This window comes from Acanthopagrus latus, chromosome 24 (genome assembly GCF_904848185.1).
Source record: "Acanthopagrus latus isolate v.2019 chromosome 24, fAcaLat1.1, whole genome shotgun sequence".
In the NCBI taxonomy this organism is placed as follows: Eukaryota; Metazoa; Chordata; class Actinopteri; order Spariformes; family Sparidae; genus Acanthopagrus; species Acanthopagrus latus.
The window spans coordinates 11,867,484-11,890,323 of record NC_051062.1 but is presented as its reverse complement, the minus strand read 5'-3'; the positions used below and the strand labels follow the sequence as shown (position 1 = coordinate 11,890,323).

The window sequence follows — 22,840 nt, the reverse complement described above, 5'->3', positions numbered from 1 at the left end:
TATCCGTTTCTATCCTCTTTTCCGCTCCCTTGAACTATCTCTACCTCGCACACACACTCACACTCACCTTGGTTTGCAGGCCTAAGCGTTTTGCTGAATAAAGTCCCCTTTAACTGGCTGGTTTTTAGCGGATAATTAGTCCTCACCTTGGGAGAGGAGGAGGCGACAATGAGCAGAAAAAAGAGGAAGAAAACGAGGAAGAAAGAGGGGAGTAAATTGTGATTTTGGGGAATCGATATGGGGTGAGGCAGGAGGAGAAGGGTAATGGTGAGAACGAGTGAGAAGGAGAAAGTCATGGGGGGCAGGAGGAGGGCTTGAAAGATAGCGCTGTGTTGGGTTTTTCTTTACCTCCTCACCTCTACACATGCTATTCCCCTTCATCACGTCTCCGCGGCTTCAATATTTAATTGTGCTCGGAAAGAAAGAATAAAGGTGGGAAGGAAAATCTAATTTAATTCACTGGCCGCAGCCATCAAGGAAGCAGCAGAGACCTCTCACGCAGCGCTTGAAAGAAGTTGTTTTTCAAAGCCATCACAGGGAGAGAAATAAAAACATGTAGGCGTGCGGCGGAGGGAGGAGGCGCGGCGCATTATCTTCAGTTCTCGCTGTAGATGTGGTCTCGAGCAGCTTTTTAATTTGATGTCAGTATGCAAATACTGTCAGCAGACACACACACAAAAAAAGAAAACAAACTCCAAATCCCTTTTCTGTTCCTAGAAGACGAAGACAAGTTATGGGAGAAATCGCACTCCCTTAGCAACAGACGCCACCCTCCGAAAAAGAGGGAAAAAAAAGTGTGGTTTTATTTTTAGAAGGTGCAAACAAGGAAAGGGGAGGGGGGTTGTAAGATTGTAAATGTCTCTGATGTGTTCAGTCTGTACAACCTTATTCCTGATAATGGAACTAGCTACTCGGTCTGTCAGTGCCTATTTACACACAAATGAAGTGGCGAGTAGCACGCGCCCAGTGGAGCTGCTAGCCTCCATCTCATCTGTCAAAACGGGTTAGTGGCTACAAGCGAAACACAACGATCCCTGGGATCAAACTGGCGCCGTCCATTCAGACGTAATAGCTTCATCCTTGGACATGGAGCGTCTCTTTCCCCTCGCTGGCTCGCCTCTCAGAATCTTGCCAGCGTTTTGCAAAGTAATAGACTTCTCAGGATGCCAGTTCATACAAATCGGGGATGTAGCCTTTTATTTGCCCTCCACGGGGAGATGTGTTTGGAGTAATAGGGATGAAGCAGACCATAACTACAGCTGAATAAATCTTCCTATCTTGGCTCAGTGGAAGCCGGTGCACACATGGCTTGTCAAAGCTCTATAAAATGTTGTTTGATAGGAGTTCTGTACAGTTTAGGACTTCTCCTCCTGCTATCCACCTCGCCTCGCTTCCGTTCCGCGCGACAGCGGTTGCAATCAATCAGTGTGTAATCAGCCGTCTTGCCGGAGCTGCCAGGTAATCCTGGCTGTCTTGGTGGCTATCTGTGCGTGTGCGCATGTGACAGCTGGCAGAGTGGCTAAGTTGCCTGTCTGGGTGAGTGGATGGCACCATGCAGATTCTCTCTCCACAGTGTGTTAAGGCATATCGGATGATCTGATGGCTGTTGAAATTGTCAAGTGGGATTTGAGTGTGCGGATGGGCATTCTCAGCCCGTGAACTCACCTGAATTGAGTCTAAATTGAGTATTTTCTTCCACTCTCTCTCTTGCAGACCTGCCTTGAATTGGAGCGTTATCTGCAGACGGAGCCCAAGCGTCTGTCAGAGCTCTTCGATCAAGACTTGGATGGCCTCTTAACTCCGGCCTACCTGAAGGAGGACGGCGAGGAAGAGCTAACAGACACCTTGCTCCCCAGCCTGCCCAGCCTCCCCGAGCCCCCGAGCCCACCTCCAGTGATCCTCTGCCCAACACGGAAGAATTTCCCCTCCACTGGTGTAATGAAAAGAGACCTCAAACCTAAGGGCCAGGGGCTGGAAAACGTAGAAGGGATGGAAGGAGTCCACCAGGCCCAGCTGAGCGCCGTCACCTCCCTGACGCCCCCATCGTCGCCAGAACTGGGCCGCCACCTCGTCAAACCCAACCAGACTCTGACGGCCTCGGCTGACGGGACGCTCACGCTGAAGCTGGTGGCCAGGAAGGTGGGGCTCAGCGCGGCCCGGCTGGTGGCGGCGCACGCGCTCCCGGTCCGAATGAAGGACGAAGAGGAGGGGGCTGCTTGTGTGATCGGGGTCGGGGAGCTACCGGAGAACAAGAAGAGGATCCATCGCTGTCAATTCAACGGGTGCAGGAAGGTGTACACCAAGAGCTCCCATTTAAAGGCCCATCAGAGGACACACACAGGTGAGAAACTGTCTGAAGCACAAAAGATTGATTTTTACAGGAATTATGAGCATATTAGCTTGTGCACTTCTTAGATATAGGCGTCGGTTGAGTCATCCTTAAAAAATTGTCTTTGCCTGAACATTTTGTCTTGACCTTGATGGAAAACATCTTGAGGTCACATGGAGGACAATGCAAAGAGAATCCAACTGCATTTAGACTAGGACCCCAAGGAATTGTGGAGTGACATTATCTCCTTTGGTGTTGTTCAGGATGGTCCAGTGTGCCTGATAGTAAAGGAGATAAGAGAGGAAGTGCCGAAGCTCCATTTCCTTAGTGTTCAGAGAATTCTTCCATCTTAGATTCTTCTGGGTCATTTCATTCAGTCAGAAACCTTCCTGAGCATAAAATACCCTGCGTGACCGTCTGACACTTTCAGCAAGGCAGCTCCGAGGACAACTCTCTCACCCAGAGGTAGCCGCTTGATACACTGGCGGTAATAAAACTGATTGACACTCATTGCACGTGACAGGCTAAAAAGACTCAATCCTGAAGCTAAATGACTGCTGCACACTGAAGAAAACACAGCACGGAGTGTTTGAACTGAACATAGACCCTGAACGAGTAGAATTGAAAGAGCTTTCTGACAATTTAGGTGTGCAGACTCGTTTTGTACTTGCTAGATCAAACTCTCGTCTGCCTTTGGCTGAACGTGTTATTTCATACCAGTTTTCTTCTACGAGGAATGTTTCCTCTGAGTCTCTGCCACTTAATCAGACATTTATACTTATGGGACGGTTTGCTTCTGGGTATTTCTTTAGCTCTATGAGGGGGAGATAAACTACCAGCATTTTTCTACAAGAGACTCTCATTTATCCTTCCAGCCCACCATCTCTCTGAATTCACAGATAACCTGACTTGAGATAAAAGAGGAAAATCCGCCTGCATCACATTTTTGGAACAATTGATAAAAAAAATTAAAAAAAAAAATGCAAGGAAAGAATAATCACCCTGAACAAGCTCCGAATCGCGGTCCGCTACCTAAATATTTCTCTGAGATGAAACCAGGACGGGTCCTCCTTGACAAGGTTCCTCTCCAGAAGGAAGGTGGGGGGAGTTCAGGAGCTATAACTCTCCCGCTCCTCCATCTCAATCCCAAACCACTCAGACCGCTGTCGGGGAGCTGTCCTCCGTCTGAGTAACTGCACAGTGATGGATGGATTGACCTGGATAGGCCGCCATTTCCCCGCTTTATTTCAGGCCCTCTCGTCCTCTATGCGTTCTATAAGTCTAGGTCAGTGGTTCTCAGTCCGAGGTTTGAGACTGCTTTGATTTTGCACGAGGATCGTTTTAAGACCAGGAAAATGTGTTTGTTTTTTTTGTTTTTTCAAATGTGTTCGGTGTATTATAATCGCAGGAGAGTTCAGGAAGGATACCATCTGTGTTTTCCTTCATGCATTAGCAGGGTGAGGGGTTCAGCGTCGCTCTGCCTTCAGGTCTCGTTCACACCAAACACGTTAGGAGTGTCTGCGCTCCTCTTTTGGTCTGGTTGGGAAGGTGTGAACAATGTCATTCACATTCTGGTGGAAATAATTGGGCTGCGATGGCGAAGGTCTCTACCCCCCTCGAAGAGAAGCGTTCAGGGGTATAATGTGATGAATATGACATCTGATCGGTTGCCCGTGCTCATGCATGCGGGGCTTTGCATAACAAATTAAATGTATGGTGGACTGCAGCCTGGGCTCACGCTGATATACAGCTGTTTCTTAATACAAAGGTGCAGCTAAGAGCGTCCATCATGATAAATCAAGTTACAGGGACTCAGATTAGATTTTCTTGACGGATCACCACAGCTGTCCAATTCAGAGGCCATACATGACTTGTTTGCTAGCTCTGGCTCACTTGTATTTGCAGCGGTGTGAATATAAATAAACTTGTCAACTACTGTATGTTAAGAATGAAGAAACGACGCCGTATGTGTGATCACACCCTCGGTGGTGCGCACCACAGGTTCAGGCATCAGCCCGGCTGGAACAAAGGGCACAGACATGCGATCATTGATTTCCCCAGTGTGCCGTGTCTGCAGCCGCCGTGCTCAAACTCCATGCCAACTGGGCCAGCTCTGCGAGACCAGTGCCACTGATGCTGTCCGGCCATAATATCGATACGAGCACAGATGGACAGAACAAATCAGAAACTCAAAGATACAGCTCAAGTTCTCCTATGATTAAATTTGATGGAGGCTGAAATTACCACAAGACATTTTTTCTCTTGTATTTCGTGGCACGGTTGAACCCTCTTGAAGAGCAAAACTCAGAGCACATAGACGCTGCTATCTAGGGTTTCAACTTTCTATTTTTAGCCGTGCTAGCAGCGCGGCTCTGTGGCTGTCACTGCTTGTCTGACAGTTGGTCAATCACTTTGATTCAAACTGAAATATCACAACAACTATTAGATGGATTACCGCTGAATTGGGTACACGTTCCCCTCCAGATGAACCCTGCTGACTGGTGATCCTCTGACTTGTCCGCTAGCATCAGCATCAGGCCAAAAAAATATCCATACTGTACTTTTGTTTATGAACAAAATGCCAGGAAAACCTGCATAATGTCAGCGCTGGTTAGCAAGTGTTAATGGCACGGTGATCTAAAGATGGGGAAAATGCTAAGCATCATATCTGATTAACGTTGTTTATTCACTTAATAATTGATTATAAAAAGAAAGTCTACATCATAATTTCTTTAGAGCCCAAGGAAACATCTTTAATTTAATATTTAATACAGATAAAGTAAGCAATTGTTTAGCTTGGAAAATGACGATGAACGGTCTCAGGACTGCGTTGATTCGTACGTCCCACGCTACTGCTCGACTTGCAAAAATTGAAATGGAAGCTGGGGTTGTAAGCAAAAGTGGCATCCTTTCCCTCTCTACGCAATGGACTGTTTAAAAATGCACGTGACAATGCTTTAATGACATACTAATGTAACATATAGCACCATAAAGTGCTCAGTTTCTTGAGGGATCCTTCCCCCCTCGAGCTTATCCTTGTCACTTTAGGTGCTTCAGATAAAAGCATCCACCCAGAGAACATCTGTCTTGTTATTCAAGCCAGGAAGGTAGAGTGATAAAAGGGGGGGAAATGTCGACATAAGATGACAAAAGAAAAACACAAAGGCTTGAAGAAAGAAGGCAGAAGAAGAGGAGAGAGTGACGCGGATTGAAACAAAGAGTAGATGAAGACAGAAGACAGGAGTGGGGGAGGTACAGTAGAGCGACCCTCTTCAGAAAAAGACAGCAGTGCCACAGGCTCCCCCATTCACTGAGCCATTATCCTGACAAGTTTAAAGATGTCATTACTCAAATCCTCTTTTTCTTAGTTGTTATTTCCATAAATTACCGACGGAGAAAAGGCAACGATTTAATCTGGAATTAGACGGGCTGAGTTGAAATGACAGTGCCCTGTAGAGCTTTTTGTGAATAGGCTTATGGCAGATAAGGAATGGTACAATTAGATTTTGGGCAGGGTGAGGGAACGGGTAAAACACGAGGGCTGTCGGAGTTACTCTGCCGTCTCTCTCGCTCTCTCTTTCCCTCCGCCTCGCTCTTTCCATCTTCTCTCGAGTTCTCTCCTTATTTCGCTCAGTCTTTCATAACATGTCTGTCTCTACATATCCTTCACTCTCTCTCTCTCTCTCTCTCTCTCTCGGGGTTAAAGCCAGCAATTTAAGGGAAAATATATCGAACTAAATTTTTTCTCCTCAACTTTAAATTAAATGTCAGGCCTGTATTTGTGGTCTCCCATAGTATTAAATAAGATATCCTTTTTTTCTTACCAGCCCACAGATGTGCAGTTAGAATATATGGCTAAAGGTAGTGATGTTTAATGCTCACGGTTTGGGGAACAGGTGATGTGATGTTGAGGTGTCCGTATGCTTCAGGACGTTAATAAAAAACAGATAAACTGTAAGATTGCAAACATTCTAACACCTGCTCCAGGCTCCCAGTCTGCACCACTTGATGCACCGCTAATCGAGCTAACTGGCTAACGGCGGCTACAGTTAGCTGTAGTTATTAATTCCTCTGCCTGCTGTTTGTTTTGAGAATGAATCCTAACAATTTTTTTCACTTATTGCACCTTTAATTTAGAGAAATGCTAACCTGTAGCCAACACTTGGCCTGTTTTCTGGCAAAAAAAATGAACCAATTTAGCTCAATTTTAAAAGAATATTGTATTTTATTTAGTCCTATACTTGAAGTGACTCGGTATAATTCAAATCTAATCATCATAAGTGCCATTTTGTTTACTGACAACAGCATATCTACATATCAACCAGCTAAGCTAACGTTAGCAGCACAAGCTCTTGTTGGGCGCTGGAGCCCCTCTAACGACCTCTGAGGCCCGGATGGCGCTGCTTCGGCTCCCGGCTAATGGAGGGAATGCAATTAACTTCAACGCTGGCACCTGAGAGGCTGGAGCGAGAGAGCGTGTGTGTGTTTTTGCATGTGTGTTTGTGTGTGTGAGAGCATTCGGAAGTCATAGATTACACATAATGGGATTACAGTGACTCAGGAAACACCCAGTTATCAGATTACCACTGAGGAGTACGTGATTTCTTATTTGATTAGCCAAAAAAAAAAAAAACATTTTGGAAATGGGTGGTGTCAGATAACACCTCCGTCTCTGACCTGGACATCGAGCTGACCTTAAAAAACTGATGGGGGTGACTGATTTTTAGCCTTTAACCATCTGAGAGTTTGTAGATTTATCTGGCGACCTGATGAATAATGGTTCGGAGAAACAGCACTGTCCATAGTCCCGGTTCCTTTAAATCAGAAGGAATAATCCACTTAGCTTCATAATCTACATTATATGTTTAACAGGCAAAGTAATCCAAAAGTAACAGAGCGTAATCAGATTATGCTGCCGAGTTCGGGGGGCTAATCCCAGCGGATTAGGCTACTGATGGCCATTTAAAACCGCCAATCAGTCCGACTGTGTGCAACATTGTTCTTTAACTCAGTTTGTGTGCGGATGTGTGTTTGAGCGTACACCTGCTCTACTTGCCTGTTTGTACGAGGAAGAGGAGAGTAGAAGGAGGAGGGGGGGGGGGACTGTTGCTAGGCAACGGGGGGCAGCGTATCGTTGGAGGAGTCGGTAGCTGAGTGGTTATGTACTGCTGCAGGCTCTGGTCTCTTAGTGCCCCCCATCCTCCTCCTCCTCCTCCTCCTCCTCCTCCTGCACTACCACCACCACCACTACTACCCCGGCCCTCCCTCCCTCCCTCGCCCCCCTCTTGCCCCGTACAGCTCTACGGTTACCGTCGCTAGGCAACTGCCTCCGTACTCTGCCAGCGTGCTCGGTAATTGGCCGGTGGCATGGCGGCGTGCCGTTGCCAGATCCAGCCAGCTGCACTGACTACTGCCTCCTCATGTTTCAGTGAACCCCCCCAACTCCCCCCTCCCTCTCTCTCCCTCTCTCTCTCACACACACACACACACACACACACACACACACATACACCCCGCCCCTTCGCTCCGGTTGCTAGGCAACACATTCAGGCATCCCTGCCTCTTGGGAATTTCATTGGCCGGAGCGGGATGGCCCAGACCTGCTGCTTCGGGCTGGGTACGAAGGGGTACGTGTCCACGAGGATAGGGAGGGACGAGGCTAATTGCTGGGTCTCTAAACCAATTATCTAATATTGTTTTATCTGAGGTAAATTCTTGTGCTCCAGGTGATGCTAAAATGCTGCAGGTTAAAAAAAAAAAGGAAAAAAAATCCATTAGAATTCATTAAGTGTTATCAGTTTGTGTTCATTAATGGCGTTTGTTCTTCCTTCTCGATGGAGGCCACTCGTTCGTTTATCACCTCATCGCGGCTGTAACCTCGTGCACCTCTGTGTTCTCACCATCAGAGCGCGCATGCCTCCTCCGTTAATGGAGTGTTGCTGTGACATGAGGCAAGCGCTCTTCGCAGGTCATGTGTTTGGCGAGGGACCGAATTGCACTGCTCCTCCAGGAAAATTTAGCGGTTCATATTAGTGACATTTAACACGCTGAAAAACAGTGAAATGCACCTTTAATTGAAACACAAAAGCACAGTTTGCATTATTGATTTTTTTTCTTTTTAGCTGACTGAAATCCGGCTTTCTACACCATCTGGTCCAGATAATGCCTCGGATCCACTTCTGTCTTGACATACCTCCTGTGTCCCCCCTCCCTTTTCTTTCTTTTTTTTTTTTTGTTTGATAATGCAACAAATTAAGTCTGTTTTTGTGGCCGAGCCACTCGAGCAGAGCTGGTCAGTGTGTCAGTGTGACTGTACTCAACTGGTCCAGATGGGATGTGACTGATGCAGGTGACATCTTTTCGGGGGGGAGCTGGACGCAGCTGGCAGATCGTGGCTTTTTCCTTTGCCATTATGCCGTGTGACTGGCCTAATTATCGCCCTCCCCTCCTCACTCCTCTCTCCTCTCTCTCCTGCCCGCCTTAATCCACTTCTTCTGCAGCACTTCTCTCCTACTCCTGGTCTCATCTCACCTCCTCTTCTCGCTCGTCTCATCCACCTTGCCTCTAATCCCCTCCCTCCCCTCTTCACTCCTTCTCTCGCTCCACTTCTCTCTTTCCCCTCCACTCCTCTTCTGCCTGTTCAGCAAGATTGCAGACCGGTGGGAGCTTGTCCACCGCCTTGCTCTCTTTTCCAGCTAAAAAAAAAAAAGAAAAAGGGGGGAAGGAGGGGGACATCTGCGCCTTAATTTCTGCAAAAAACGTATCAAACATCAGCTCGGCGGCGGCATATATTTGGATTCCACGTGTGTTGTTGTTTTTTGTTTTTTTTCCTGCACGCAGGTAAAAACAGGTGCTCATGCGTGTTTTTCTTTCCTTTCATCCCCCAGGTGAGAAGCCGTACAAGTGCTCGTGGGAGGGCTGCGAGTGGCGATTCGCCCGGAGCGACGAGCTGACGAGGCACTACCGCAAACACACCGGCGCCAAGCCTTTTAAGTGCAACCACTGTGACAGGTCTGTCAAAACACATCTCCCCTTCCCCTCACTTATATGTTTTTCTCCCACTTTTCAGAGGGTTATTTGAAGTACTTCCACTAACACGACCGACTACGGTTCTCTCTCTCCCCCCCTCCTCGTTGTGTTTTGTACACAGTTTGGTTCAGTAAAGAAGTCAATGCCGGTAACACAACCCCCCCCCTCCCCCCCCCGAAATGTGTTTGGTGCTGACCCAGTTTGAAAAAAAAAAAAGAAAAAAAAAAAGTGTGCCGGCAGGATTACTAATGTGAGCTCCCAAACCTGCTCAAGTCTTTCGATGGGAATCCGATGGGTGCTGCTCTATCCTCCGCGTTCAGGCCCCGCGCAGCATATTAATAGTGCATCTGCTCACATGGCCTTGATGTGGAGGGCTGCTTTCACACTGGGACGGAGGTGCAAAACGCTCGCGAGAGCCCATTAACGCTGTCACACATCGCTGGTATAGAATATTAATTCAAAGTTTTTCAGTTTGCATTATCAAAAAAAAAGCACCAGTCTTTTTTGTTGTGGAGGGAGAGTGTATTTAGGGAACTTCCAACGTGGCCGTGACCCAAAATACAGGTCCGTGTGTTACTGTAAATAAAGCCCCAGGCTGACCCGCTGATTGCAGAGACTATCCTGTAAAGCGAATGATTCCCTCAGTCTGATCCCTGTGCACCTGAGTGTCCTTGAGCAGAGCAAACTAACCAATGCGTGGAAACTGTAATCCATCCAGGAGATGAAGCGTGGTTGCACTCACACCATGTTTACACCTGGTCTTCAGATGGGATCAGCATCCAGATACACGTGACAAACAGATCCGATCTTGCCTTTGCATTGACACTTGGTATGTTTCAATGCCTCCTTGTTATCCTCATTAAGACTGGAGCTCAGTCCTCCAGAGCAAAACCAGGGTTGCAGATTCACTCCTCTTGCACCAGACCTCATTTAAATACACGTACATTTTATGGAATTTTTCATTAACTGGCACATGCAACACCTTTCCTTACAACTCTAACGAGATTTTATGAATTTTAAGGACGTTCTGCTCAATTTGTCATGCACACTTTATAAGTTAAACTGAACTGTATTACATTTACACCTTGTATTTTTATTGAGTTTCTGTTCTCCAGAGCAAAACCAGGGTCAGTCAACCCACACAGAATCCCTCCTCTTGCACCAGACCCCATTCAAATATTTATAAATTATTTTTTAATTTCTGGTAAACGACATTTGAAACATGTTTTCTATTAACTCTAAGGACATTTTTAGAAATTTGAAGGTGTTCTGCTCAATTCATCATACATGTGTTTTAGTAGCCGACTGTGGGAACAACACTGAGCACTCGTTTATAAAAGTCAAAATAAAGATGAGTTTCTAGATGCAGAATGTTGCAGAACTTCTCAATAAGCAATAATGGCCGAATGGGATTAATGTTCTTTATCATACTTGTCAAGTTGTGAATGTTTTCTCTAATTTGTTCAAATTTACTATTGAATTTGGTGGGTTGGCTGTTTTTCTCAATGAGATAATGGATAATTTCTGCCAAAATATGCTTCAGACAGTCTGTTGCACACTCAGATTTACATTAACATGTGTTTATATTAATCACATGTCAGATACAGACGTCTTTTTGTCTAATGTAACTTCTTGTTTACCGTCTTTTCAAAGCAGAAAACATCATCCTAATCTTAAACTAGAGATGTAGAGGTGCAGGTTTGTCACTTTGAAGAGTGGATCTGATGTAATTTGCCTGCGCTTTTCTTAATTAGTCACCCCGGCTCCTGTTTAATTATGAACCACAGCAAAATGTTAATTTCCAGGGCCCCGGTGACAAAATCATCAAACATTCAGTGGCCATTATTCGCTACAAAAAGATCAGCTCGACTCAGTCGCGGAAAAATCTTTATTCCTGTTTTAATTACACCCCCTCTGTCTGTGATCGGGCCCTCGCTGACACCTCTGGGATCTCGGAGCAATATTGTTTGCTAGAGCCACCGCAGAATTTAAGACGAGGGACCTCAGGTGGAAATCTGGGTGAGAGGGTCATCTTGAGGGTATTGCAGTGCAAAATCTCGAGTTTTATTAAATGAAAGTGTATTTTACACTCAATCTACTGCTGAGCTGAATAAAAACACTATAGTAGTAGTTTTTGAAGAAAACATAGTATATGTGTGCAGAACACTCCAAAACTTAACCTGTCACTATTTACTGATGCTTTTCTGGTATATTTTTTTTTTTTTTACCATTTCATGTCTTTTACATGACATTTGCTTTATTCTATTTAAATTTAACTGTATTTTTAGCCACATACAAACCGAGTCCAAGTCATATTTTTCTTATTTTTATCATATTTTCTACAAAGTAAAGAGTTTAAATCATTTTTTTTAAATGTTATTTAAACTTTATTTATATTTTCAGCCACTCTAGTTTCAAATGTATAGATTTTTCTGACAATTCCATTTGTATTTTCCCAGTTTAATTAATTTATTTTCTTCTATTTAGGTTCCGAAAAATTGGTATTTTTCTCACAATTGTGTACGTTTTTTTTTTTTTTTGCTTTCTCAAAAAAAAATCAAAAGCTTTATTTGTATTTCTTGCCACATATGTCAAGATATTTATATAAAAATTTACATATATAAAGATATTTAAAGAGCCAAATTTGCAACATTTAATTATTTTGAATTTTAATGTTTCTGTATCTTTCTCCATGTTTGTACAGTTTTATCAGAATTACTTGTAAATTACACGCAACAGTTAGTCGCTCATGCAGCTGAAAACTCATAAAGATGTCGTATATATATATTTAAAAAAAAAAAAAGGTCAGCATTGTGCGTGTGTGTTTGCAGCCTCTTGGACTGTTTGGTCACAATAGAGCATTTTTATTGAATCTGTGACCTCTTGAATCATGTATGGGTTCATTATGAGAGGACAAAAAAGAAATCCCTCTTCACCTGGGGTACTTTGCCTTAATGTGTGTGAAAGAGTGTGCGTCTTGGTCATCCTTGCATATGTGTGTGTTTGTGTTTGTGTGTGTGTGTGTGATGCAGCAGAGGGCCGGTGCAGTGTCAACTTAATCAGGTCTCAGCTGGACAGACAGTAAATACAGTATCCCTCCCCTCCTCCACCCCGACACCAGACCACCTCCCCTGCAGGCACATCCCTAATGCGAGCCCACCTCTGTCATGTGTCACAAGGCGCCCAACCCCTCCAGCCTAGCACACACACACACACACACATGCATACATACACCCTGCTGAGATGAAGGAAGAGGGGAAACAGGGGAGACAGAGAAGACGGGGTGGAAGATTGAGGATCGGGGGGGGAGACAGACCCACGGTGTGCCAGCTGGTGTCGTGCCCCCGAGTCGTGACTCATACTTTACCATCTGTCTCACCGAGCGCACACACACACACACATTCGCACACAAACTCCTCCTGCTCGTCTCCTGGGCCGTGCACGCTGACGCACACACACACACAACATGCAGGTGTGACAGTAAGACGGATGACTGGTGGCTCATCACGGTGTAACTCCCCCTCTTGGCCAAACACTGATTCATCTCGACATCTTAGACAGTTGCCTCTGTCTCGGTGGGGAAGAGCCAATCTGAGAACTGGTGTCAAAAAGAAAAAAAAAAGAAAAAATCAACAGTTGCAGAACTGAGAAAGGGAGTCTGACTCCTGAGCCGAGGATTCATGTGTAAATGCTTTATCGTTTAGGGAATAGAGGCGTATTATTTGGCTTATTTTAAATGTTATTTTATCATATTTATGAAGGAGTGGTCAATTTAAAGCTAATTTAGCTGCAAACGCAAAGGACTGTGAACCTGCTGTGGAGGATTAAGTGGCATCTAGTTCATGAGGTTGTGGATTTCGACCAACTGATTATGCCTCAACTCACCCTCCCCGATTGTGTCTGCTGAAAATGAGCTAAGAAGTGCAAAAAGCCTTCCCACAGAACCTCGATTGGTCCACTGCATCATGGCAAACTCTGCCTTAGTCTGCAGAGATAAAAGGGTCATTCAAAGGTAACAAAATACACAGCAGTTCTTTCTTTCAGGTGATTATACATGAATGAAAACATTGTGTGCCATCATTTCCAATTTGTCTTCGGGTGTGTGGGTCGGAGGTGGCCACCAACTCTAACCCCAACTTGGGCAAAACCCAGAGTGAACCCAGTATTTGAGAAGTTGGGAATGAGACATAAGAATCAACAATTACGCTCCCAATTGGGCACAAGGGAAATTATCGCCGACGCTCTCTGGCTGTAATACCCGGCTTAGGATTTGCCACTCTTATTACCATAACACCTGAAATTGTTGGGGGGACAGAAAAGTCATATTCCTCCTCCTATTCTGGCGCCATTGACTTCAACAACTATACACAAATGACATGTTCTGCTCTTCCTTACCTAAACGTACCGTCACTTCCTTCCCATTCCCCTTGTACCTCTATGTAAACATTTAGAGGAGCATTCGGAAAGTGCTGCCGTAATTGGGAGCAAATCTGCAGCGTCTTGTTACTTTTTACCCCTCACAAACATTATTAAATGGAACCGCTTTGGCAAACTCCAAAAAAACAAGTCTCCAACTCAAATATTTCTCGACGCGCTAATCACCAGAACATGCAGCTCCCAATTACCTAAAAGAAAGCAACACTTGCTGTTTGAAAAGCGCTCCTCTTGGGAGCGGCGCTGTAGTGTTGGTTCAGCGAGCGCGCAACAGAAAACGCTGTTGATCCCGGAGAAGTGGGGATGAAAAACTAGGTCTCCTGTAACGGCTGCACGCGCGTGGAATAAACAAAACGCCAGCTGAAAGCGTGCATCATATCAGTCTGTGGCAATCGGGTTGGAATAATCAAACATTTTTCCAAAAAAAAAGAAAAAAAGATGGGCCAGTGTACTTCCAGAGCGATTACATTTTTCACTGTGAAGCTGTGCCCTCGCAATTCTGCAGGCCTGATTTCAGATGAGAGGCTTCGATTCATCTAATTTATCTATCGTTTTACAGCACATGTTTTGCGTGCTGCTCCTTTTTTTTTTCCTTCCCCCCCTCCTCTCTACCCCCCTCCGCACTGTTTCAACAGATCCATCTGCGGGCTCTCTAGTTATTCATGGCGCAGCTGAAGTCATTAGGAGTGCTGCTGAAAATGCTGATTATGAATTAGTTACACATATACTAATTGCGTGTACATTAGTGGCTCAGCACTCGCTAGCTAACAGCAACATTTAGCTCCATCGACAAAACAAACTTCTCTTCCTCCCGCTTTGGTAACAAGCTGTTCTCTGTTTCTCTCCCCCTCTCTTTTGGTTGCAGGTGTTTCTCGCGGTCGGATCACTTGGCGCTACACATGAAGAGGCACATCTGAGGAATCCGAGAGAGGTCAGCGGGAGTGGAAGAGAGGGGAAGGGGATGGAGGCGGAGTTGGGGAAGAAGGAGAGGGAGAATCATCTGCAGCGAAAGTAACACCGTGGATGTTGATGAAAACACCGGGTTTAGCCGTTCTGGACTGGACAGAGGCGCCCTGACTACAGACAGAAACACAAGCGAGGCAGACAGACAATCTGCGCTCAACCAGTTGGTCCGTGATTCCACAGCGATGCGTCGTCGCCTCGCAAACGTCCCCCGGTGTTGATACAACCGTCCCAGCCTTCGTATGTGTCTCACGCCACGAACGGTGGACCACGCGCCTGTAGTTGGCAGCTCTTTGTTGTAATCGTCCTCGGTGAAACGCTTCCAAAATGTCAGCCCTGTTCATGCAGCAGTGCTCCATGTACCAGCGAGCTCACCAAAACTGGACCAGTTGTACAGTCACTTGTAAGCAACAGCGAGGACCGCTGTTTGTATATTCGAGATTCCCTCTTGTACCTCGAGCTGAGGAGAACAGTTCCGGCAGTAGCTAAACAAGCGTCATGTCACAGGGTAAGCAAGCAAGAAAGCTGGCTTTCTCTCCCTCCCCCTTTTACAACTCGCCAAAGGACGGGTAGTAATTTGACAATTCTTCATGTGACCCCTGTCACATCTGCCAACTGGATCCATTTATAAATCCTTCTGGTTCGGAGCACTTGTTTGAACGGAGCTAAAGATTGGATTTCCAGAACACTTGAAGATGTGCGGCGAGGGCTGATTGAGGTCATCCAGAGGACTGGCTTGCATCATGAACATCATCCACTGGACGAGGCTAACGAATCTTCTCTGGGAAAGACTGATCATCTCCTAGAACGTCAGCTGAAACCGAGCCTCTCATGCGACGCTCGATTGGCTCCCACGAGTGCTCCCCCTCTTTCCGGGATCTTGGCTCTTGCAAGTTGCCGTCAGGAACTGTTGCACAATTGACTCTTTGCAAACTTTTTGTAAAAAAAAACCCCAAACTAATAAAAAAACAACAAAAAAACACCCCACCGTCTTGAACTGGGAGACCAAAAGCTGGCTTGCGGATGGACAGCCACATGCACAAGTCGAAGCAGCTAGCTGACTGCGATATAGCACACGAACAAGATCACTCTGTATCATAAAGGCTATATTGTTTCTAAGAAAAGATTCTCCTATTTGTTCAAAACAGACGATTGAAAAAAAAAAGACCATTTTGAAGAACACATTGGAAATGGATGCAGCCAAAAAAACACAAAACAAAAAACACAAGTGTCTACTGCAGATGCCTGAAATGATCTCTTTGGCCTTTGAGAGTGATTGGCACCTAACGAGCCACTGGGTTGACGAAGGGTTCGTCCCGTTCACACCGCCCACGCAGATCTCTTCCAATTTAGCAGCTCTCAGAGAAAAGCGGCATTCAACAGCTCTCCTAATCGGGCCCTATGCATATCCAAGAACATTTCCTGCGGACTTCCTCCACCACACCGGTGTGTCTGAATGCAGATTTCTGCCCTGCGGGACACGGAAGGACTTGTAGGGAAGGACACGTGACACAAATTCAATCAATTGGGTGGCTCTGATCGGAGCAAATCAATGTGAATGTATCTGTTGTAAGTCTGTACATGTTGCTGGGCCCATGAAACACTTGAGTGTGGTTGGTACGATCATACCAGACACCGTTTGTGTTCATACAGTAGTTTCTCTTTTTCCACACTTAGAAATGAATGGTTGGACTTGGAATAACTAGGTAGTCGCGGCTGGTAGCGTTTTGTCATTTTAGTAGTCGTACCGGACCGGCGGGGAGGTCATGAGCGCAGGCTTCCAGTGGGTGGCTGAAATGGGTTAGAGGAGGAATAGATCTGCTCGGTCAGCAATGATAACTGCCCCATCAGCTCATGAAACTGCAGCGGAGTGAAACCTACACACACACCAGACACATGGATACACTCCTGGAAAAAAAAAAAAAACGGGAGTTAACATTCGTCCTTGGCTGATCCGCCCTCTCGTCCGACAGAACAAAAACCGCAAAATCTTGTCGTTGCGCTTAAGCGTCGCGTCTTTAATCTGCAAACGGGAAAAATGGAGTTTGGATCGACAGCTCAGCTCAAGCGCACACAAATCAAACAGGCAGCTTGGACAAAAGTAGATTGTCAAGATTCTCAAGAACTCGACTGGGAACAACTATGTCAAGGTGTTTATTCTTTATTTTACAGGACTTTTAATACTTTGAGGCAAAGTGAGGCACACAGCAGTCTGCTATTTTTTTTTTTTTTTTTTGGCAAGGGAGACAGTAAATTGATTTCACTCTGTATACCAGAGGCGCATTTCAATTTCGGGTATGAATGCGGCCCAGCTCAATCATATCTAGACATGATCTGTCTGCGGCTGTGGAAGTAGAAGCCGTATCGCTTCCTGCTCCGCATAAATATTGAGCTCTTTCTGCCTAAATGTGCAAACAAGCCAGACTCTCTTTTATACTGAGCGTCTACGTGTAGATGACAGGCCCTGGCTTGCGAAAAGACAGGAGGGAGTGACTACCAGAGCTGCAACGATTAGTCGATGAATTAATTAGTTGACAGAAAGAAAATGAATCGCCAGTGTTTTGGATTTTGGACTGTTTGCTTGGACAAAAGAACCAGTAACACTTTCTTTCACAGGCTGTTATTGTGTAGTAATGTGAAGAATTTGCAAAGAAATATCAAAATCTGAAATCAGTTAAATCAACATGACTTGAATATATTGTAGTGGTAGAATTACTGTTAAGTACTGGGCGATTACAAAGTAGATTAACAGTCTAAAGAAGAGCAACCCTAACTGTAAAATGTGGTTGGATGGAAACCAAGCTGCATAATACTCGTTGCTACGTTTTTAGCATTTGTGTCCTTTATTGCATCATAAAGACAGTTTCTTTGCAGATGATGCCACGCGTTTAAATACGTGTGTTCACATATTTAAACCAACCACTGCCTGTAAAGTGTTCTTTGGAACATATTGGTCATTTTGACATAATAATAGGAGCTGTAATTAATTTCCTGTGGCCTGCTTGGTAACCCATTTGGATGACATATGTAAATATTGCCTAGATACTAAATTAAAACAGGATTGGTACAATTAAATGTTACTGTCGCCTGTAAAGTTTAACACTCACTATTATAGGAACATCAATGTAATTTCCATTTGATGGAGAATGAACCTTTACATTAGAGTACAGTGTTACCTTGAAATGTAAATTACAGATACATTATGTTTATTGTGAATTGACTGCTGTTTATTCAGTGCAGCAGTAATGTTGACACACTGACCAAAACAACTTGCCATTAACAATTATTACTATAATTTCACAGTAAATTTCCGGCTAAAAATTGCAGTAAATTCACAGTAGTACTCAGTAATTATTGTGCAGTAATGTATTATGTTTCTGCTGAACCAGGCACAGCTTTTAAAGCATTTAAATGTAAAGTTACAATATGATATTGTAATAATCATCACAACAACTTACAGAAACATGACAGCAATTTACTGTGACACAACAATACTGTACAACTACAACTCACCAGCCAGTAAATTACTGTACATTTACAGTAACTATTTTTACAGCAACGTATTGACCAGTATTTCTCTGTAGATTTAGAGCATAAATACAAATATTGTAATTGATCATCTTTATTGTGAATTCACAGTAGATTAGATACATTTGAATACCTTATCTGCAAAATGGTATATAGACAAAAATACAATGCAAAATACATACAATTGTGAATAAAACTTCATATCAACACCTAAAAATAGGACTTAGAGCATATAATTAATATGCTCTAAGTCTCATGTTATATATATTTAACAATTTGAACATTAACGAGCTACATGATGGTATATTAGCCATCATGTGTTTATTGCCAGCAGTGCAGTTAGATGAGGGACACAAATGCTAAAAACTTTGTAGCCACTAAAATACAGTGTTCGCTTAATACCAACCAGTTCTGCAGTAATTCTACCCAGTACTCTACGGTAATTTCCAGTAATCCTACTCCTACAGCCTGTCATAGTCGTGATTTAACTGATTTAACTTTCTGTCATTTCTTGACATTAACATGTAATAATCGGCCTGTAAACTCACATCACATTGGGCTCTGGGAAACTGAGAATGTTTTGACACTTTATAGACTAATCAGTAGATTGCAGATACATTCGATAATGAAAAGAATCATTACTTGCAGCCCTGGTAACACAATAACAATCCAACTGATACAAGTTTGAACAGAAATTCATCCATTTTGCAGCATTTTCAACACAACCACTCCTTTGTTTTTTTGTGTTTGTCGGCTTTAAAATTCACAGTTTCTAAAAAAAAAACATTCGTGATTCAGCTAGTCGAAGATCTAAAAGAAAAAACCCCAGTTCAGATGGGAATGTCAGCGCAGGTTAAGCAGGTGTGGTGTTTTTCCCTGCTTATGGATCAGTGTGGAAGATAAAAATGAAGAATAGCAGTTTAACCCACGGGGTTACAAACTGCATCATCAATGGCAGCTCTACTCGTGTGTTTAAGTATTTCAACGGGGCACTCTCCTGTTTTAACTGAATGGTTGCGAATGTGTGGGAATGTGCAGCTCGAGAGTGTTTATTTTATTTTTATTTTTTTTCATTTTGTCCTTTTTCTTTTTTTCCGTTCATGTTCTGCGCCGATCGGACTGAAACACTTGAACGTGTTGCCGTTCCTTTCACGATTCGATCGAGACTTTTGAGGAGCCGAGACGTGGAGCTAATTCAAATGACAGGAAAATTTGGACCCGACATAAACAAATGTTTCCTCCCCGCGTGTTTGCCCGGGAGCCTCGATTTTGAAAAAAAGAAAACAAACAAAAAAAAAAATGTGAATGTGTTTTCGCTGGGAAAAAAAAAAAAAAAAAAGGTTTGTTTCATGTCGTCTCTCTGAGGATGCGGTTCAGTTCTGTGTCATCTTAAATGAATGATTGTCAATTCTGCTGTGCCTGTGTGTTTTTCTTCGTCTGTTTGTATTTGCACTCTGAAATTTTTTGGGAAAACTCACTTGCATATCTGATGTTTTTTTTTTTTTTTTTTCCTGTCCGCTTGTGCACGACACCTTCACACACGGCGACCCTGGGTGACGAAAACACTGATCACAAAGTCTGTATAGTAGCTGTTTTTTAGCACAAATGTATACACACACACACACACACACTCATACACACATGACATCGCAGACAAACACACACATGCATACACACAAGCACATCCCGAACACACTCACCAACACACACTCTCTCTCTCCGTTCCTCCTTGTGTGCTTTTTCACCGTTTTCAACGCCACCTCGTGAGAGTCAGAACATCCAGACTGCAGCTCTCGCTCTCAGCCGATGGTGGTGGTGCTGGTGGGGGCGCTGGTGGTGGTGGTGGTGGTGGTGGTGATGGGGGGGGGGGGCGCCACTCGCATTACTATGTGTGACACCACCTCCGTTTCCACCAGGTCTGAATTTCAAATCAAACGCACCCCCTTTTTCTACCAGCATTCCCTCACCGCCCCCCCTCCACCCCCCTGCACCGCCCCCACCACCTCCATTTTCTCAGATATGATCCCTTTCAACTCCTCTCCTCTGTCCGACTCCCCCGCCTCCTTCCCTTCCCTTCCCTTCCTCTCGCACCCCCTTTCCCCTCCTCCACACCCCCTTTTTTGCCTTCCGTTTGTCTTTCTCCTTTTCTTTTCCGCTGTACAAAGTGTTTCAAATTTATCATTTGTATATTATGATGTATGGGTACGATAATGTTCTTTATTATGGAAAAATGAGAAAGATTTATTTTTGTTACCGGTTTGTTTCATAATTCCTTTTTTAAATTGGTATTGTAATATCTCTATGCAAGGAACTGTTCGGTGAATCGTTTTTATTTAAGAATGTAATTATGTGTAATAAATGGTAGAAGCAGTTTGGCATGGAGTATTCATGGTTCTTGGCTGGTCTGTTAATGGTCGTCTCATCCGGCAACAATATGCACCTAATCATCCATCTTCTCCGGGGATATTTTCTGATTTCTTATCGGGTCTCAATCACGGAGCCATTCAGTTTGCTAACAAAGAGCGCCCAGAGTGTATTAACGTCACCCTTTTTTTGCTTTCATTCTCTCTGACCAGGCGACTTCGATAAAGGCCTGGCTGGTTACAGTTTGCTGCATTTTGCAGAGTTAAAGGAACAGTTCAGATGAAAATTTTAAAAAATTCAGTCATTGTCTATTCAGCCTCCCTGCTGATTGAAAGGCAGGTGAAGTTCTTTACTCCACAAAGTATTTTCTGGAGCTTCACAGCGAAACAGCATGGCAGTAATAGATGGTTTAAAACATAAATAAATACATTTAAAATTGCTCCATACAGATCGTCCGGCCTCTGATTGTCCCGAGATACCAAAAAGGATTTGAAAAGACGTTGTTTACACCTTTTTAAAGCTGAAATCTTCGGTAGCTGCTCAGCTAATAGCGTTAGCATGCACCCCGTCTGAATCTCGGAGCCTGCAGGGACTTGGATTATGCAGGATGAGAGGCATAACTTCCTTCTTTAATCCTTACAGTTAAACAAAAATATCTGCATTTTCTACTCCTTACACTTCTAAACCTGGCTCATTACTTTGGTGTTAATGCATTTGAAGGGAATTATTGATCATTTACGAGGCTTTGCCAGCCCAAAATGTTGGTATTTGACGTACAGGAAATGGATAAAACCTACCGATTTTACCTTGAAGTTTAAGAGAATGAAGGCTTATTTTTCACTCAAGTATCTTTGCCGCTACCTGAGTTTTTACAATATAAAACAAGTCCCCATTGACTTCAGTTGTTTCAGAGAATGCTGCAATACACTTTTTTGCTGTGAAGCTGCAGAACTGTTTTGTAGACTTTGTTGGGGTGAGTAGACGATGCCTGAATTTTCACTTTTGGGTGAACTGTTTCTTTAATTTCTTTGCAGCAAGCCTACGCCAGCCGGTCCTTCACAGCTGCCTGGTCGGTGAGAATAAAAACAGGAAACAGTGACTGAATTATCTTTTTTTTTCAGGCAAACTGCTCCTCTTACTGCAAACCAACTGGGTTCAAGCAGGCAGGAAATTAATTTACACCCTCCTCTTTTTTCCCCTCCCCACTATTTGCAGCAAACCAGCCCTGGATGGATTAAAAAAAAAAAAAAAAAGCCTCAGATTTATCGTTCCTTTTGATCAAACGCAGGAAATGGGCCAGAACACCTTCACTTTGCCTGAACGCGCTCCCTCGGTGTCTCCCTCCGAGGGAGCTATGGCACGTTAATTACATCTGTTACCAACCAAGGTGATGACTTATCCGCTATTCCTGCCTTTTGACCATGACTAGCTGATAAAAGGGTAATCGAATAACTAATGGCTAATTAGGGAGTAATTACTCCCCGGTAAATGGCCCTATGCAGTGTATTAATTCTCCTCGGGTCTGGCAGTGAGAAACTCCCATAAGGTTTTTTGTTTCATTTAATGCTCCCTAATTGAAATGGGCACCCTCATCAAGAAGCTTACATGTATCTGTCGAACTTAATGTTCTTTTATCTGTAATTACAGACAGCCCCATATTATCTACCTAACTACACCTACTACGTCAATCCCACAGACACATTATGAAATTAGAAACGATGGAGTCATTTTTCAATAAAGGTCGCACGTCCCACGAGCGCTTTTCGATCGTCGTTTTCCATTCCGCGTGACGGGAATGAGGCTGTGTGTGAGTTCACAGCCGAGCTAAATGATCTTAATGGGTTTCAGCAGAGGCAGGAGCACATTCACGTCAACACAATATTCATAAAGGTTAACACACACATTCACAAATGGCGCATCGCGGGGCTTAATGCTGAATATCTGCAGGCGGTCTTGAGTCCAGCGAAACACTGGTCGGGCTGTGACATCGTGTTTACTTCGTTTATATATATATATTACAATTCTATCCCTGTCTCATCGTCTCCAGCGTGTGGCGTACGTAAGATCAAAAGTCTTCCATGTTCTCTGTGATCGTATGCGGGAAAACACCGACACTTTGTGCAATGTGATGTAAAGACCGACAAAGACCTCACACTAACAAAGTAGTGATGGATGAGCAGAAGTTGGGAAACC

General features: G+C 44.2%; 1 protein-coding gene across 2 annotated transcripts in view; it reads left to right on the top strand.

The window, feature by feature from the left end:
• klf7a (Kruppel-like factor 7a) overlaps positions 1 to 19,696 on the top strand; it is a 43,680-nt gene extending 23,984 nt beyond the window's left edge. For both annotated transcript variants that reach the window (XM_037091843.1, XM_037091844.1), the window contains 3 exons: positions 1,714 to 2,341; positions 9,217 to 9,340; positions 14,658 to 19,696. In XM_037091843.1, the coding sequence (XP_036947738.1) occupies positions 1,714 to 2,341; positions 9,217 to 9,340; positions 14,658 to 14,709 (804 nt within the window). In that variant the 3' untranslated portion in view covers positions 14,710 to 19,696. The remainder of the gene's footprint in view (positions 1 to 1,713; positions 2,342 to 9,216; positions 9,341 to 14,657) is intronic.
• Positions 19,697 to 22,840: the final 3,144 nt, after the last annotated feature.